The sequence below is a fragment of the Chrysemys picta genome, chromosome 24, assembly GCF_011386835.1.
Source record: "Chrysemys picta bellii isolate R12L10 chromosome 24, ASM1138683v2, whole genome shotgun sequence".
NCBI classification, from domain to species: Eukaryota; Metazoa; Chordata; order Testudines; family Emydidae; genus Chrysemys; species Chrysemys picta.
In genome coordinates, this window is record NC_088814.1 from 4,636,061 (window position 1) to 4,654,237 (window position 18,177).

General features: G+C 55.3%; 1 protein-coding gene across 4 annotated transcripts in view; it reads left to right on the top strand.

Annotated features, from left to right (window-relative positions):
- The first annotated feature begins 398 nt into the window (after positions 1-398).
- The window catches only part of SRCIN1 (SRC kinase signaling inhibitor 1), a 183,998-nt gene continuing 166,219 nt past the window's right edge, over positions 399-18,177 (top strand). For 2 of the 4 annotated variants that reach the window (XM_042844553.2, XM_042844552.2), the window contains exon 1: positions 5,546-5,839. Coding sequence is in view for 1 of the 4 variants with exons in the window: in XM_024100741.3 (XP_023956509.1) it covers positions 5,777-5,798 (22 nt within the window). In the remaining 3 variants the exon portion in view is untranslated. Of the gene's footprint in view, positions 419-5,545; positions 5,840-18,177 lie in introns of those variants that run through there. The other 2 variants (XM_024100746.3, XM_024100741.3) reach the window with 2 other exon arrangements.

Genomic DNA, 18,177 nt, shown 5'->3' on the forward strand with positions numbered 1-18,177 from the left:
CCTCTCTGGCCTTGGTAACCTAGCACCTCAGACAGCCCGGGCCGTGAAAGCTGAGCCCTCGCTTTCTCTCAATGTATTGATCCCTTGTTTCCTCTATGGTTTGACTTGTCCTAAAATGTGCTTTTGCAGCACCCTGCCCCCTCCTTTGCGTTCTCACACGTGAGCCGCCCACCCCCGCTCCCCAGTCGGGCAGCTCCTCTTTCATTTGTGCTCTCTCCAGTTTTCCCAGGGCTGTTACCTGATACGTGTAGCGGCTCCACCCTGTACAGATCAGCGAACACTGTCCGCCCCCAGTTTACCCTGGCTCCTAAAATTACAGGTGCTAGATGCCGAGACCACAGCTGCTCCTTCGGCCCTGCCTCCTGCCACCGATCCCGGGAGCAGCCTAGAACTGGGTCAATCCTCGACCTCACAGCTGGTGAGTAAATCGCTGGCTTATTAGGGTCTGGTTCAGAACAAAAGGGGGTGGGAAGAGGAAGCGTTGAGATGAATGCAGGCAGCCAGAAATGACTGGGGGTTCCTATGTTGGCTGGAAGGTGAAGTTGATGGTACTTGATGGGTTGTGGGGGATGGAAAAGTGAAACCACCAGTACCTGTGTCGGCTGGAAAGTGAAGCCGAGGGTACCTGTGTTATGGGCAGGCTCGGGGGTGGGGGGAGAGGAGGGGAAGGACTCCCTAAGAAAAATGGGAAAAGTTTTGAGTCCATTTTTCTCCTCTGTTTGTTTGAAGGGAAGCTGGTCCCAGTTCTCCCCAGCAGGGGTGATGGTGGCCCACCTTTTGGTCCCACAGTTTGATTTAAAATGAAAAAGCTGCCTGGGTGGGGGCGGGCTGTTGTGGAGAAAGGGGAAGTCCACTTAGCTGCCTGCGCTGGGAAAGGCAGCACAACTGAGGGAAGCTCTTAAGAGCTGCTCATTGGCCAGCTCTCACCTTCCATCCATTTTTTCCATCCTCTCCTCCCTCGATTCATCTCTCCTTCCTCTCCTCTCCTGTGAGACAGGCTTCCAAACCAGCTGTGCAAAGGGTCCTTTCTTGGTACTTCCCTTTCTGCTGACAGCAGAGCCTTTCCCATCCTCTGGAGTGTTGCCACACCATAGAATTTTAGCACAGTATTTGCTTTCTTAAAGCCCCAGCTCCAGGAGTCATGTGCTATGTGAGAATCTCAGCTTAAAAAAATTTTTTTTAAAAGAAAGTTTCTAGCCATCATAGCAGCAGAAAAAGTGTGGCAATGTGACACCTGAAGGCTCAAAAATGAGGCAAATTATTAATTGTCTTTAAAAAACATGACTTTTTTTTTTAATCTTGCAATTGGGGCCTGACTCCTGAGTTTTGAGCATTTAGTGGTGGCAATACTGCACCTCAGCCATCTGGCTTGGAAAATGGGAATTCCCCTTGTAATTCCTAGCTGTGTCTGCCAGAAAAAGCCTGGCACCATGGTATCATGGCGCTTGTGTTGTTGCTGGTCCGTTCCGTACCAATCGGTGCATCAAGTCAGTCCAGTGTTTTCATCAGCAGTCACTTCACTCAAACATGTTTTTAATGGCTTTTTGAAGAGAGAAGATTGCCTCGTGGTATCCTGTGCATAAGGTTATTGGAAGGAGACCAGCGTGGCTCCATAACCTCTCTGCTGATGAGGATAAAGTGCTTGTTTAATACACTTTAGCTTTCAAATATTTCTCCTTAATGCGTGTTTGAAACGACTTGAGCTCAGAAAGGAATATGGAACTTCACCGCTTCGCTTGGATTTGCTACGTTTAAAGCGCCAGCCTTTTTTGATGTTGAAGAGTCTTGGAACTTTCAGCTGGCCTTTCTCCTCTGCAGCATGGAGGGTGGCCCCGTCACATCTCGAGGGCTCAGGGCTGAGGGTTTTTTTGGTGGAAGCCACCAGTAACTATGCTGGGGTCTCGGATGCAGACTCTAAGAGAAGCCATGTCCACCACCTCCAAGAACCCTGGATGGTGCCGGCTGTCATGAGGCAGTGTGAACAGAGCAATAAAAGGTTGTTACAAGGAGGAGGGAGAAGAATTGTTCTTCTTAACCTCTGAGGATAGGACAAGAAGCAATGGACTTAAATTGCAGCAAGGGAGGTTTAGGTTGGACATTAGGAAAAACTTCCTGACTGTCAGGGTGGTTAAGCATTGGAATAAATTGCCTGGAGTGGTTGTGGAATCTCCATCATTGGGGATTTTTAAGAGCAGGTTAGACAAACACCTGTCAGGGATGGTCTAGATAATACTTAGTCCTTCAATGAGTGCAGGGGACTGGATTTTATAACCTCTCGAGGTCCCTTCCAATCCTATGATTTAATGGATTATGACTCAGGAGACCTGGATTCTATTCCTGTCCCTGCCACTGCCTGTTGTGTGACTGGGCAAGTCACTTCCCCTCTCTGTCCCTCAGTCTTCCCATCTGTAAAATGGGGATAATGGTACTGCCGTCCTTTTATGAAGTACATTGCGATCTACTGATGGAAAAAATGCTATAGAAGTGCTAGGGGTGTTGTTATTGGTTGCTGTCCGGGTACAGGGGTATTACAGAAGGTTCAGTGAATAATATTCTTTAGTTTCTTGGTGACATAGGGTGAATATAACAGTTCTGAGTGTTACTGTATGAGCATTTCATCTTAAGGTACCTGCATTACCTTCCCATGCGACCCTGATTAATATCACTGATGACATGAGTGTAGCAGAGTCCGTTTATTCATCGAGATTTGTCTGTAACCTGACCCACTATATATCTTAACAAAGTTTTGACAAAGTCTGTGTTTGGGACCGGGGAGGGACTGTGTCGGCATCAGCTCAGCTATGTGGGGAAGTTATTACAACACCCGTTAGACTTAGCCCCGACTCTCATCAGCATTTCCAGCTGTTTGATTTTATGGATACCCGACCATGCCAAAATGCCTCTAAACCCTCGTAGATGGACCTGGGTTTTGAGCTGCTGATGAGGGAGTCGTTTTTGGCCAGGCTTGTAAATTTCTCCCTGATTGTCTGTGAAATGCAAACTTCCCTGGGAAAGCCGGCCACAGGCTGGGCTTGCTGCGTGTTTGCCTTGTGTTCCATCAGGGTATGACGCATCTCGTGGGACCCCTCTCCCCAGTGCCCCCAGAGGCTGGGAGTCTGCCCTTTGCAGTGTGACTGCCCCAAAGGGTGCTCCCGGCCCCACCGACATTCAGAGATGCCCACTCAGACTCGGCCCCTAGCACAGCCAGCTAACACTAGGCCATGGCTGCCTTCTGCACACTCGGCACGGGGGCTGGCAAATGGCATTTCAAGCCTCTCGGAGAATCCTGGCCTGGAGATTTAGTTGCCAACGGTGTGAACTTCTTGGCCAGGATCGTGCAATGTTGGCAAGAGAGGCTTCTGCAGTCGGAAGCTTTGCTCGGGGCTCAGTATATGCCACCCCGGCCCCTCTCATCCCAGGCAGCCTCTGTGGGATTTGGGGAATCTCAGACCTTCCCAAATTTTCTTTTTTTAGGGGTGGGGTGGGGTCAGAACTTGCAATTAAATGATAGATTTTTAAGGCCTGAAGGGACCATTAATTCATCTAGTCTGAGCTCCAGTACAGCCCAGGCCAGGGAATCTCACCCACTTACGCCAGGGTTCAGCCCGTTCACGTATATTCCAAATCTGTGGGTTGCTCTTCAGTTTCAGCAGCAACTCGGGGCTGTCTTTTCTCCCCATCTGTTTTTCCGCCTCTTCCTTTTTTCACTCCCCCCCCCCCTGCAAACACCCCCCTGCCCTGTGGTGCTGAAACTCTGTGTCCCTTGCTGCCTTGTAAGAACCCGTCTCATGGGGACGGGGAGCAATTGCAGGTTAACGAAGCTGGCATGGGAGCGAAGGAGAGAGCCTCCCAGCCATGGCGGAGTAGGAAACGCGGGCCCGTAGCTATAGGGCCGTTGTCCCATTAAGATAACAGGTGCCCATGCCTGAGCCGTCTATGTTTCCTCCTGGGGACAGCTTCCCCCCTCCTCCCCGACAGCCAAAGCCCACAGCACTCAGGAGCGGGGTATTTCTCTGTCAGGACTCGCACATCAGCTCAATCAAGATGCACTTCAGTGGAGCTGGAAAAGGCTTCAGCCCCTCAGAGGTTCTCCTAATGGAGCCAGAGATTTCACTCTCTCTGTGCCCGCTGGGCACTCACTCTCCTGACTGAAAAGCTAATACATCCCCATCGCGGGAAGAGTCCTCCAGCTGGGGGAGTGCAGGGGCTCCTCTCAGGCATGCACGGGAGCTGGTCCGTAGCTGGGAGCCCGTCCGTAAGCACTGGCTGGCACGGGAAAAGCGGCTCTTGTTTAAGCAGGTAAGGATGTGGGTACTCAGACAGCTTTCCCCCTCTCGCTGTCCCTTGTGACAAGCGCTGGCTGGGTGGGAGCCCCTGGCTCCTGCAATCTCAGCGGCATCTGTCTACCAGCATTGGCTGCTGGGACGCTCCCAGCTCAGCAGGGGTCGCTATGGAGGACGGTGGCATGGGGAGACAATCTCTGCTACCCCAGCCCTGCCCTGGCGTGGAGGGCTGTCTAGCAGGGTCACCGGAGTGATTATTTAAAGTTCTTGTGCTCTCGGAGGTGGTCTTTCATTGATTTCCTTTTGGAGAGGCAATGTGACCCAGTGGATAGGGTGCTGGAGTGGGAATCAGCAGAGCTGGGTTCTCCCCTGGCTCTGGGGCAAGTCACTTCACTGGTTTTTTCCACCCCCCGCCCACGCTTTATCTGTCTCCAGTGCGTCATTTGTAAGGCATGTGGGGCTAGGACTCAAGCATTTTTTATTTTTTACCTGCATCACGGATGCGGCAAGCCTAGAGGTGCCGGAGCTCAGCCCTGGCCCAAATTAAGCACTGTCTGTCTCATTTCTTTCGATCGTAATCTCTTTAGGGGCAGGGGTGTGTCTCGCTAGGCACAACACCTGCCACCATGCTGCCCCAATCTCATTTGGGGGTTCTAGGTGTGACTCTAATGCTCTGGATAATTATTATTTATATCCATTCCCATCTCCCCCAGAGGGGGGGCATTCATGGTGGCTTATGCAGGCAGTGTGCAATGGCCAGATGATGGACAGGCCATCTCTGAGACATAACTGACAGCTGTCAGTACTATCCGGGGAAGCGATCAACAAAAGGAACTTTGCTGATGTGGTTTCTACCCCCATCTTTTGCTGAGATTGTTCCTGATGGACCTTTAGAGCTAAATCGGTAGCTGTTCCTATGACAGGCGGGCGAGAGATTCTGACCATATGCCCCCCCATGGAGAACAAATGAGATTTCGTTGTACCTGCAGGTATGCAGTGTAAGTGTGAAGGCTGTGTCAGGAGCCCATGTATGCAGGGGACATCCTATGCCGGCTAAGAAGAAAGTGGCCCATTATTAACAGTTTGCAACGCCGGGCGGTGGGATATTTATCAATGTCTCGGACATGGCCTTGCCTCCTGGGTCCTGCTGCCTCTGCCGGAACCAGCGGTAATTACACGCTGCCCTTATTATCATAATATCCTCCTGGCATTTAGACTAGACACCTATCTCGGAATAAAATGTAGGGGCCTTTAAGCGAGAGGGACAGATCTCCCAGCACATTAATCTATCATGAGCTAATGTGCTTCTCCCGTTCGATCCTTTGTACATCGCCGAGCTGAGCGCGCACACACGCACGCGCTCCCACTCTCACGCGCTCCCTCTCTTGCACTCCAGCCTGCGGTCTCCCATGGTTGGCTGGGCCTGAGCCACTGGGAGAAAGAAAGAAAGAAAAAGACCAGAAAGCGAGCGAGCGAGGAAAGCCCGGGCGATAATGGGAAATACACCCTCTCAAGGCATGTCACTCTCACTATGTGCACCCATTCTTAAGTAGCAGGTATTTTTTTTTATTTGTGTGTTGGTTTTTTTTTTCTTCCCCTCCTCCCTCCAACTGCTGGTACGGTGCGGTGATGCTGTGGGGAACTGGTGCTGTTGATGCCGGAGTGGTTGGCTTTGAAGCTGAACAGAGGAAGATCAGGTGGGGGGTGGGGGAATCTTGGTTTTAAAAGGGGGGGTTAAGCCCCCTCCATGCAGTGACAAGGTAGGACTCTCCGGCTACCCCCTCACCTGGGGGGAATGGCTGCAGATGTGGGGGGACTGGGCTACCAGGGGATGCTGGCTGTCAGATGAAGGCAGCAAGGGGTGCTAATCTGGTGCTGGTTTTCAGTGTTGTGCTGTTGTCAGGGCTGCCTGGCTCCGGGGATAAAGTATCTATAGAACCTGCTATCCTAGAAACCTTGCCAGAACGAGGAGTTGGTTTTGGTTTTTTGTTTTTTGTTTGGGGGGTGGGGGGAAGGAAGGACGTGTGCTTTTCTCTCTCTTGCCTTACAGCAACGTGGTTTAAGTGCTGTGCTGTTTGCTGGGTTCTGAATTGTCCTTTCTTTTCCTGGGCTGGCGGTGATGCCGTCTGCTTCATTAAATAACAGAGACAGATGGGGTGCGGGAGGGTGGGGGCTGGCTGGTTAATACCTGGTTTCTTGGCTTTTTCTGAGGGGGTGGTGGTGATCAAAGGCAGTGTGCAGAGAAGGCAATCCGGCTGCAGGTCGCCCGGGTGAGTTATTTTAAGTGTCCTTTAAGGAGGTGGAAAAATATGGCACATCACAGGCTTTGGGGGGAGGAGGGAAACTTAAAATAACTCAAGCCGCTCGCCCCCTTCGCCGCCGTGAGTCGCAGTCGCTTTGCTCCTGGCGTGTGTGCAGAATAGGGAAAGGCACATTGTTCCTGGCGCTGGGTTGTGTGCGAGTCGGGGCGGTGTCGAGGCAGGGGTGTTCTTCACAAAGGGGTGTGTGTGTGTGTGTGTGTGTGGGCACACAAACTTCACCAGCAGGTTCCCAGGTGTTGCCACACCAGCCCCAGATTGGTGCAGTCGGGCTTGCCGGCTGTGTGCGGGTTTGGTTGGAACCCCCAGCTCTCCTCCCTGGTGCTGGGGTGGGGGGGAGGCAGCAGGAGGCAGTAGGGGAAGAGAAGATGGATTTCAAGCTGGAAATAGGTGAGGGACATGTTGGTTGCTAGGGCCCCCATTCTTTTTTTTTTTCTCTCTCTCTGCTTGGGCTTTAGCTCTGGTGTGTCTCTGTCGCGCTCTCTCTGGGCAGGTTCCCAGGCAGGCAGTGTTTTCTTTCTTTTGTTCCCTGCTCTTTCCCCCCGGTTGTGATAGACGGACCGTGCTCGATCTCTGATGGAAATTCTGTCAGCCCGGACCTCTGCCTCTGAGGCCTCACGGCTCGCTCCGCCAGCAAGCAAGCAACCCCTCCGTGGTGGGGTGCAGGCAGGGAGGTGCTGCCCTCCTCCTCTCAGAAAACAGGCTGCCATCGTCTGAGGTGGGGCAGGGTACATGAGATTCCCTAAAAAGGGGGGGGGGATAAGCAGCAATTGCAGACCCCCCTGAGTGAGACCACTTACCGGGGCATCATTTGGGGTCAGAGCTGGGAGAATATTCCCCCCCTCCAGTTGGGATTGTCCCTCTGCCCCTAAACTGGTGCTGCCCTTTCGGGAAAGCAGCACGCTGCCGAGGTGTATTTATACCAGGCATGCAGATCATAGATGCTCTCGTTTGCCCTTATCGTCCCCCTGCTCTCCCAAGCCCGCTGCGTTAACATGGGCCCAAGAGCGCAGTGCCCTGGGAGGCTGGAGCCCAACATCCCAAAGCAGACCCACCTTGCCTGGAGGATGTGGAAGTGCCAGTGTCACACCGACAGACCCCAGTCGGCGGCAGGCGGGATCGAACCTGGCACTTCTGGAGCTAAATGCCCGAGTCTCTACTGCATGGACTAAAAGCCACGTGGCTCTTAGCTAAGGCTGTAGCAGACTCATTAATCTCAAAGTGGTCTCGGTGCCACTAGAGGGGGTGGAACACCACACCCAGGAGGTGTGTGGGTTACCCCCGTGCCACGGCTGGCTGGCCCCGGGTGGTTCTCCCGGCCCCGGCTCATGTTCTTTCCTCCTCCTCCTCAAAGATTACTGTCCTCGTTATTTCCCCCAAACTGTCCCTGGAGCTCCCAGCCTTCAAAGACCTTTGGAAATGTTTCCGTACTTACTTCCTGACAAGCCCCGGATTCCCCGGGGAACTAGCTTGCGGACTGCAACCTGCATGGGAACCTAGTCCCCAGTCCCGCCCCTTCTGCTCAAGGCCCCACCCCTTCCATGCCCCCAACCCCAGCCCAGAGCCCCCCCACCACAGCTGCCAGCCCCCACCCCAGGCTAGTGTCACCAGCCTATGGTACCCACCTATGGGGAGGAGAAGGGGGCTGGTGGCTATAGGTGCCGGCTAGCGGCTTTGTGTAGGGGGGGTCTTATTCACTGTCCAGCCAGGAGTTAGAGACAGAGGCTCCTCCCTCCTGCTCTAGGATTGGGAGGGGGTCATGTCTGTTCATTCAGCCCTGGGTACCCCCTAATGCGGCTCCACCCCGGGGCCTTTAAAAGTCTGCTTTTACCCTAGTTCGCAGAGCCACTGTCAGCAATGGGCACCCCTGAGCTGGTGCGGCTGAGGCCAATTGTGTAACTCTGTGGCTTTGAGAGGCAGGATGGTGGTGTGGTTAAGGCCCTGGACTGGGTGCCAGGAAATCAGGGTTTAATCCTCAGCTCTGCCACTGACTCCCCGTGTGACCTGGTAAAGTCACTTAATCTCTCTGTGCCTCACTTGCCCCATCTGTAAAATGGGGGATAATAATCCTTCCTTCTCGCCCAGGCTGTCTAGTTAGACTGTCAGCTCTTTGGAGCAGGGGCTGTCTCTTGTGAGGAGCATGGGGGGCATCGATGGTGGTTGGAGGCCTCTGGAGTGACTCTGATACAAAGAACAGTGGTAGTAAGTTGCCCCATCTGCACTAGTGGTTATGTTTCCTCCGTGCCAGTTCCTGGGCTCATTGCTGACGGCTCCTGTCAGTTTCCTAGTGTCGCAAGGGGTCCTGGAGTCAATAGCTTGAGCTGCAGCGAGAGGGTAGTTTGGCTTTTTGTTCCTTCAGTCCTGGGTTTACCTGACTGCGTTCCACTAGCAAAGCCCCAGCCGTGGCAGGGTCCCCCCGGCTCCTGGAGTGAAAGGGCCATTCCCTTGCCCAGGGTCACGTCTCTCCAGTAACGGGTTATCTTGTCCTGAGGAACAGACCCTCAGGGGGATGCCACGCACGGCTGCCACAGCCGCCGAGGTAGCTTATTAGCATCAGATGTTTAGCAGACCCTTTGGAGCTAGCCTTGGTACCAGGCATCTGAGTGACTCCATTGTATCAAAGAGCCCCATTGTAACCCAGCTCGGGTGGGGAATGCAGACGGCTCCCTCTGCCTTTTGTGGGGGTAGGGGGGTATAAAGCCTCAGCAACCCAGCATTTAATGATAGAAACCGATTCTTCTGTGCTGTACATCGATCTGTCCTGTGGAGTCGTTGTCAGAGAGCGCACAGTTGCTTCCCACCCTCCCCCCAGTGAAACGACCTCCCAGCATGCCCACGCTAGCCGCTGCGCTGCCAATCGCAGTCAAGGATGGGGAGGGGAGCGGGCCAACCTCCTGTGCAGCTAGGGGAGTTGGGGTGGGGGGGAAGAGGATTCCCTTTTAGGCCCAGAGGAGGAGGCAGGTGGGAGATGGAAATAGGCGTCCCCAGAGTGTTGAATGGATAGATGAGCTTCAGTGTGTGTGTGTGTGTGTGTGTGAAATGAAAGGTGGCCGTACTGGAGAGTAGAAAGTGGGGTGTGTCTGGGATGATGGGGAGCATGGAAGGGGGGGTGCGTTTGGGACGGGGAGTGCTGCAAAGTGGCCAGGCTGCATAGGTGTGCGCACGGTAGCAGATAAGGTTGTGCAGACCCCCCTGAGTGAGACCGCTCTGTACCGTTCCCATTCAGTGTTGTGCTGACTGACCCGTGGACAGCCTCCCTCACCCGGGCCCCACCAAGCAGCATCCATCCAGGAGAACGTGTCCTCCCCTCGCTTGTTTTTGACCGTCTCCTCTGACTCCCAAAAGTAGAAATTGCCTCTCTCACACATCCTCATGTCCCCACCGCTGCCCCCTTTGCAGCCGCTGTCTGCACACCCTGCCAGTCGCCCCCAGGCGCTGGCTGTGACCGTGAGATGGGCCTGTCCTGCAGGGCTCTTCGCTGGCAGGATCACAGGGCTTGGGTGAGTGAGCAGGCCCTCGCCACAGGCCCTTCTGCCTGGCTGTCTCTTTAATCTCTCAGGGAGGGGAGGACAGCCTTTGTCGGCTTGACGTCTCCCTTCGATAGGCCGGGCCTGTTCCCTGCTATTTCACAAAGCCGATCTCTTCCCTGATTTTTGAAGGACTCTCGCCTCGCCGGGCCCCATAGGGGGATGCCCTTAAATGGGATGTAGCTGAGATGTTGGACTGTAATCAAAGCAGTCTGAGGAGAGCCGAGACTCATCCCCTTGGGGGTTTGGATCAGGGGAGGCGAAGGGGGGCTCTGCCTGCACCCTAGGGTGTTGGAACTGTGGCTGGGTGGGAGCTGAGTTGCCTAGTCTCATTGTGGGTTGGGAAGTTCAGTTTGATCCTTCTTGGGTTCTTATTCCGTTGGGGGGGGGGCACAGCAGGGGGAAGGAGCCAAACGTGTGGGGAGGGAAATGCCCTCCGTGTGGTCTATAGACTGCTTCTGTTTGTGCCAGGCGAGTTCCTTTATCCCTGCTGTGTGGCATGGTTTGCACTTCAGCTGGAAACCTGTTTGACAATTACTATAAAGCCATCACATCACCCTGGGGCTGAGGGAGGTGGGAAACACACCATTTCAAAGTGCAAGGAGCTGGAGGGTAAAGGCTGATATAAATGAACTTTGCAAGCCCTTTGGAGAGGGCCGTAACCCCCTGCTGTCTGTAAGGTTTACCTCTCTCTGTGACCATCTACTTCACTGCATTCAGGTTCTTGTATTGTGCCCATCAGCTGGGTCTCTGACCATGTTAAGCTACGGGACTAGCACGTCACACATGGGGTTGGTTCTTTCTCCTTTCTTCCCTGCTTGCAACAGCCCTTTCGGGGAAGTGGCAGAGCCTGGGCCTGGCCTCACCCCGTTGAGAGCTCTGGGCGTGTTGATAGTCTGGGTCAAGCCATGTTGTGTGTGGGGCTGAAGAAACGAGTCCTGAACGTGGTTCGACTCCGCCTCTGCACAGCGAGAGAGACCCCCACCCACAGCCACCCTTATGCTGTGACCTGGTGCCCCAGGCAGATTTGCTCCTGCAGCTGGACTGCACTTTTGAACGCTTCCTCAGGGCAGGCGCTGTGTTGGCAGGGGTGGGAGGCCATCTGACCGCTCCCTGTCCTGTCCTGACAGCGCTAGCACAAGAAGGAGAGACCGTGCATGGGAACAGGGTGAGCCTTTTTCCCGGGCTCTGTCCGGTTTGGAGTGGGGATGGTATTGTACCAGGTTCCGAGGCTGCTGGGGTTTACTCCAGTGATCTACCGCATGTGCTCTCCTAAGGGGGAAGCTCACGTCTCCTTGCCCAGAACTGGCCACCTCTGCTAGGGAGAGGGGAACATGTGGGCTTTCTCGCATCCCACCGCCCCCCTCCAAAAGCCTAACCCACAGGGCCAGCTATCCCTCCCCCCCATGTTCTACCCAGACCAGGAGCAGCAGCTGTCCCCATAGCTGGTGCTCGCTCGCTCCGATTCCTCATGCCACCCTGCTAAGATGACCATATTTCCCGAAGGGAAAACAGGAATCCCCAGCTGCTTGCCTGAGGCTGTTGGCGGCCATTAGACCTCTGCGGGGCCCCCGCGTGAGGCTGGGGCTGGTTGCTGCAACCCTGCCGGCCCCCGCATGCTGGAATGCTGCCCCCCCTCCTGCCAGCCCTGCCCCCACCCCGCGTGGGGCTGGCATCTCCGCTCCCCCCCCCGCTCCCCGTGTTCTTCTGCACCTCACTTTTTTGACAAAAGGGCATCTGTCCCATTTGCTTAAGTCAACTGATCAAAAGCGGGACAAATGCCCACCTTTGCGTGCTCCCCCCTCCCCCCAAAAAAGTCAGGACAGGGCTTAAAACAGGGACTGTCCTGGCCCAAATGGGACGTATGGTCACCCTGGATATCCCAAGAGGATACCTTCTCCCCGTAGGTGTGAAGACCCAGGGGGCTGGAAGAGAGAGGTGTGTGTGTGTGTGCGCGTGCGCGCTCTCATTAAAATCCTCCCCCAGCCACTCGCCTACTGGCAGGGCTGCGGCTGCAGGTGGAATGATGCTCAATGAGACACTCAGCGAAGGAGCTTAAATGCTTGTTTAAAAAAAAAAATTACTCGTTTGCTTCCATGGGGGGGGGAATAATGAAATTTTGCTGTCAGCTGTTTTTATTTTATTTTGTTCTCCTCCTGCTGTACGAGTTCCACTCTCCAAACACATGCAGATGAAGGGTTTCTTAATTTCGTTTCAAACAGACGGGCTGCTGGGGCGGGGGTGGGGAGGAAGAGGAGGGAGTGGAAAAAACCAACTTGTGTGTTTTGGGTGGCTTTTTTGTTTGGTTGGGTTTTTTTTCATGCCGTAATGGTCTGATGACATGAGGGAGGGTGGCAAAGGAGATGATGCAAATGACTTCCACTGCATCTCCTAGCTTCAGCCCTGACAATCCAGTAGCTGCCCCCTGCCACCCAACCAAGGGTGAATGTCACCGAGCAACTGGGCATGAAAAGGGGCAGGGTGGGGTGGGGGAATCCTTCCTTCGCTTCTGCCATGGCTCCACTCCCAGCCCGGGACCAGCTGTCAAGGAGTGTAAAATCACGGTCAAGTCTTGTATGGGAGACCTTCTTGGAAAACCCATGAGAGCCGTGGCCCTCTCTCTTGCTAAAGTACTTCTCTGGGCCCCCCATCGCTGTCATGTCAGAGCCCCTCACAGTCTGTAGTGTATTTCTGTGCTATCTCCCCCATTTTACAGATGGGGAACTGAGGCACAGAGACTCAGGCCAGACCTACCTGCGCAGGCTTCAATTTAGTTAGCATGGGTAAAAGTAGTGGTGAAGAAACAGTGGCACGGCCTACCTGGAGCCCTGGGCCCATACGTGCGTTCCCAGCCCCCACTGCCACGTCTTCTCTGCTATTTTTAGCCACGTTAGCTGGGTTAAAGCTAGTGTGGCTAGGCCTCACTGAGCCGCAGCAGAGACGTACGCTCGGGGACTTGCCCAAGGCGACGCAGGACGTCTGTGGCAGAGCGGGGAGCTGAATGCAGGGCCAAGTGCCAGGCTCCCATCCCGACCACGAGGCCATCCATTCGCTCCTCAGTCAGTCCTGAGCCCAACATCCCAACAGCGGGCTTGGGAGGTCACTGGGCTAGCAGAGAAACTGTAAAAGAGGCTCTGATGAATACCATGTTTGAATCTCCCATGGCCCTTAACGCCCTGATTCCAAGGGGAATTCGTAGGCTCCGTTACGGTTCCTTTCCTGTTCTCAAATGTCACGGTAGTGATGCTGGTAGATGTGCACCATCTAAGCTGGAGGGCGGGAGCTGCAGCGGGGTTGTGGCTGAGTCTTGGTCACTTGAAATTTCCTCCTTGTGGTTTTATTCTAGGGGTCCTTAGAGCACCCAGCAAGAAGAACAAAGCTCCCCCCGAAAATCCCCTAGCCTAGTTGTCATGGTGCTTCTGCCCCCTGTTGCCTCAGGAGCTCAGCGCCTCGAATATATTTATCCCTATAATGCCCCTGTGGGGTTATCCCCATTGTACAGCTCAGCAGCTGAGGCACTGAGATACTAAGTGACGTGCACAAGGGCCCACAGGGAATCTGTGCCAGAGGAAGAAATCGAACCCACGTCCCTGGCTAACCAGTGGACCATCCTCCCAAGCCTAGGATATGATCCAGCCATGTAATGTGGACTCCTGTCTTCTCTGGAGGGAATTGACTCCTAAGTTGGGGGGGGGCTATTCCTGGTGTTAGGGTCCTCCCCACCTTTGCAGAGCTGGCTCTATGCCCCCGCAGGAGCTGCGAGCCCTAGAGGTGTATCCAGGGCAGGAAGGGGTCATGGCAAGGACCTTCCTACACCCTAGCTGTTCCCAGCTGCCGGAAGAGCCCCTGGGGCCTTGGCAGCTCGGACACGAGTTAGGGCAGCCCTCAGAGCAGCTGCAGCCTACGTTAGGGCCCCAGTGCAGCTACACCACGGGAACGCAGGCACTTGTGGCAGCGACAGAGGGGTTTTCTGTCCCCCCGTTCGAGGGGCGAGGCGCAGCTGCCATTCTTCCATCCACCTGGTGGTGTCTACACCGGGGCTTAACGGCATGAATGTTCTGCACCCCTGAGCGACGTAGCGGGGTGGAGCGACGTTTGAGATGTAAACCAGGCCTGAGCCAGTCTAACGGGGTCTGCAGCTCTCTCTCCTACTTTCCCTGGGGCGGGAGCTGGATTGGCCTCGTGACAGGGGAACCCTGAGCTGGGAGGAGAGCCCATGCAAGAGGCTGCTGTGAAAATAATCCAGCTCCCCTTCGCCTGGTGCCCTAGCTCAGAGCTTCGGCAGGCAGCCCAGTGGCAGGTGTGGTGGGATGTCTCCTGTGTTCATAACCACACAAACAGCTGCTACATTTGTTCGTGAGTTGCCCCCGCTGGAGAGGGCAGAGGAATGGGGCTGGGGGGTTCTTCTAGGTAGCCAGGATGGCTTTGGTGGGGATCAGGAGAAGCAGCGGGGGTGGGAGCGAGTTTGCCAGCATGAATGAGGCTGGAGCAGAAGTTGCTGCGTGTGTAACCTGTGGAATAGTGTTTTCCCTTGCTACGGACGCCCTCTTCGACCTCTTCTCCGGCTGAGCCTGCAGACGGTAACTTGGGCTGACGTCGTCAGATCTCCACCGTCCCCAAGTTTATATATTTCAATTACATCCCATTGAAAGCCTCCCTGTTTTAATTGGCTCCCTAGATCTATAGGCTTCCGCCCTACAACCTGTCTATTGGCTCAGGTCCAGGATCCACCTTTCTTTTCCTTTGAGTTTTCACGTCCCTTCCACGGGCTGTGGCATCGGTATCCTGCTCCGGATCTGACCCGGCCCGGGACTTGTATCCTCTAAAGCCACTGTCCCCTCTTGCTACTGTCCTATCAAAGCATGGCCTCTCCGTCCCCTAGCCCATTTAAAACCAGAGCGGACAAAGTGCCCTCGGGTAGAGTCCTGGCATGGACGCAGGGGGGATCTCAGAAATCATCAAAATCTCATCCCGGGTGTTCTTGCTATTGTTCTCATTTAATGACCTATTCATTGGGGGAAGGGGAGGGCGGGTGTGGGGGGGGACCCTAAAGCCCCAGTCCACGGTCACAGGGTAAGTCAGAGGCAGAGCTGGGAACCGGAGTGGGATGTGGGAGAGGGCTCAATTCCCAGCCCTGCCACAGCTCTCCAGCGTGACCCTGCGTGAGTCACTTAGGGCCATATTTTCAATAGCGCCAAAGTGATTTAGGAGCATAAGTCCCTTGGGCTTCCAGTGGGATTTAGCCACTTTTGAAAATATTACTTGTGGTCTCTCCATAAAATGGGGATAATAATACCTCCTTGGTATGTCTTCTCTCTTCAGATTGTGTGCTCTTCAGGGCAGGGTCTCTCTCTCTGTGTACGTACAGCACCTAGCACGGTGAGGTCTCGATCTTAAGGTACATCTACACTGATGGCGGCGTGTAGAGTACAGATACTGCATGCCAAGCTAACACAGGTGTGTATATAGCTGTGTAGACGGTGAGGCACAGCATAGGCGGGCAGACTAGAGTGCTGTACGCTACTGAACCCCCAGGGTCTCTCTCAGACATGGCTCTCTGCACGCCCAAGCAGCACCTCCTAGGTCTATGCTGCTGTTTTTAGCCATGTAGTGTCCCCACTGCCTCCCCGGAGCCGGAACTACTCCCCACCACAGGGGAAGGCTCCGGCAGGGAGGGAGGAAGTGGGGAAAGGCTCTGGCAGGGAGGGAGGAAGTGGGGGAGGAAGGGGGGAAAGGCTCTGGGAGCGAGGGAAGGGTCTGGCAGGGAGGGAGGAAGTGGGGAAAGGCTCCGGCGGGGAGGGAAGGGTCTGGCAGGGAGGAAGGAAGGAAGTGGGGAAAGGCTCCGGTGGAGAGGGCGGAAGGGGGGAAAGGCTCTGGGAGCGAGGGAAGGGTCTGGCAGGGAGGGAGGGAGGAAGTGGGGAAAGGCTCCGGTGGAGAGGGCGGAAGGGGGGAAAGGCTCTGGGAGCGAGGGAAGGGTCTGGCAGGGAGGGAGGAAGGAAGTGGGGAAAGGCTCCGGTGGAGAGGGCGGAAGGGGGGAAAGGCTCTGGGAGCGAGGGAAGGGTCTGGCAGGGAGGGAGGGAGGAAGTGGGGAAAGGCTCCGGTGGAGAGGGCGGAAGGGGGGAAAGGCTCTGGCAGGGAGAGGAGGGTCTGGCAGGGAGGAAGGAAGTGGGGAAAGGCTCCAGCGGGGAGGGAGGAAGGGGGGAAAGGCTCTGGGAGCGAGGGAAGGGTCTGGCAGGGAGGGAGGAAGGAAGTGGGGAAAGGCTCCGGTGGAGAGGGCGGAAGGGGGGAAAGGCTCTGGGAGCGAGGGAAGGGTCTGGCAGGGAGGGAGGGAGGAAGTGGGGAAAGGCTCCGGTGGAGAGGGCGGAAGGGGGGAAAGGCTCTGGCAGGGAGAGGAGGGTCTGGCAGGGAGGAAGGAAGTGGGGAAAGGCTCCAGCGGGGAGGGAGGAAGGGGGGAAAGGCTCTGGGAGCGAGGGAAGGGTCTGGCAGGGAGGGAGGAAGGAAGTGGGGAAAGGCTCCGGTGGAGAGGGCGGAAGGGGGGAAAGGCTCTGGGAGCGAGGGAAGGGTCTGGCAGGGAGGGAGGAAGGGGGGAAAGGCTCTGGGAGCGAGGGAAGGGTCTGGCAGGGAGGGAGGAAGGAAGTGGGGAAAGGCTCCGGTGGAGAGGGCGGAAGGGGGGAAAGGCTCTGGGAGCGAGGGAAGGGTCTGGCAGGGAGGAAGGAAGGAAGTGGGGAAAGGCTCCAGCAGGGAGGGAGGAAGTGGGGAAAGGCTCCGGCAGCAGACAAAGGCCTTTCACTGTGGCGTGTCGCTACATGTGTAGTGCCTGTACTCCGCACGCTGCCCTACGTGTAGACATAGCCTTAGTCAGGACCTCTAGGCAGGCACTACAGAATTTCGGGTCCCCTGCTCTCATCTAGTGGAGAGCTGGGCCCCCCAGCCATTTCCTAACCTTGCGGCAGGGCAGGAGTAGTGCCGCTCTCTGCCCACCCGCCTCCCGGCCCCCCATTCCCCGCTGTCTCCGCAGGCTGTAAGCCGAGCTGAGTGACACAGTAATAGGGGGCGAAACAACCACCTGTCAGTTGACTTTCTTTCCGTGGCTGCCATTATGTTTGGCAAGGGCAGAATGGGAGATGAATCAACTGTCCCTTCCCCTGTTATTTAGAGCAGTGCTGTCACGGCACTCGGGGCTTTTAATTTGCCCAGGCGGCTTTATGTTAACGAGCCAGGCTCGCGCTCAAAATAAAAGTCATTTTAGATCTTCATGCATGGAAAAATCCAGCACTTTCCTCCTGCTATTATTAGAGTCCAATCTCCGGGGAGGGGTGGGAGGGTGAGATACGAGGGCTCGGATGAAGCATCTGACCCCAATGCAGAAGGCAGGCCGGCCCTGAGTGTGTTTGTCTAGACCCGCGGGGTGACGCCAGGATCTCTGCAGCACCAGGTGCTGAAAGCCACCCACATGGAAAGCCAACGTTTGGAAGTGACCATTGAAGTCTGGCCCTTCAATACAGCCACATGGGGGGCTGAGCGTGTTGGAGGTGACCGTGTCACCTAGAGGGTTGGCTAGGTTAGACCTAGATTCTCTTCCTGCCACTGACTTTTAGGCAAGTCACTTAACCTTTCTGTGCCTCAGTTTACCCATCTGTAAAACAGGGAGGATGGCGTCTAATTCCCAGTGGGGTGTGTGCATGAGTTTATAAAGCACTTTGAGATCCTAAAATAAAAGACCCTGTGGAAGCTCAAAGCATGGTGTTCTCATGAAACGGGAAGGTGGATGCACGACCAGCAAGGCGAAGCTCAGAGGAAATCCCCTCTCAGCGGCAAACTGACTGGCCCCAGTCTAATGCTAGATTTAATGCTCCCTTCTAGCCTTGAACTCTGACACTGAACTCTGGGCCATTGCTAAGCACCGTGCTCGGCCTTTGAATGTTTCCTGTTACGTCTTTGCTGGTTGTTTTCCGGGAAGGAGAGAAACCAGCTGACTGCGTGCGAAGCGCTGCTCCCCCTGCGATCAGTGTCTCTTCTTGGCAAGAGAGGCAGGTGGCTGGGGAATGC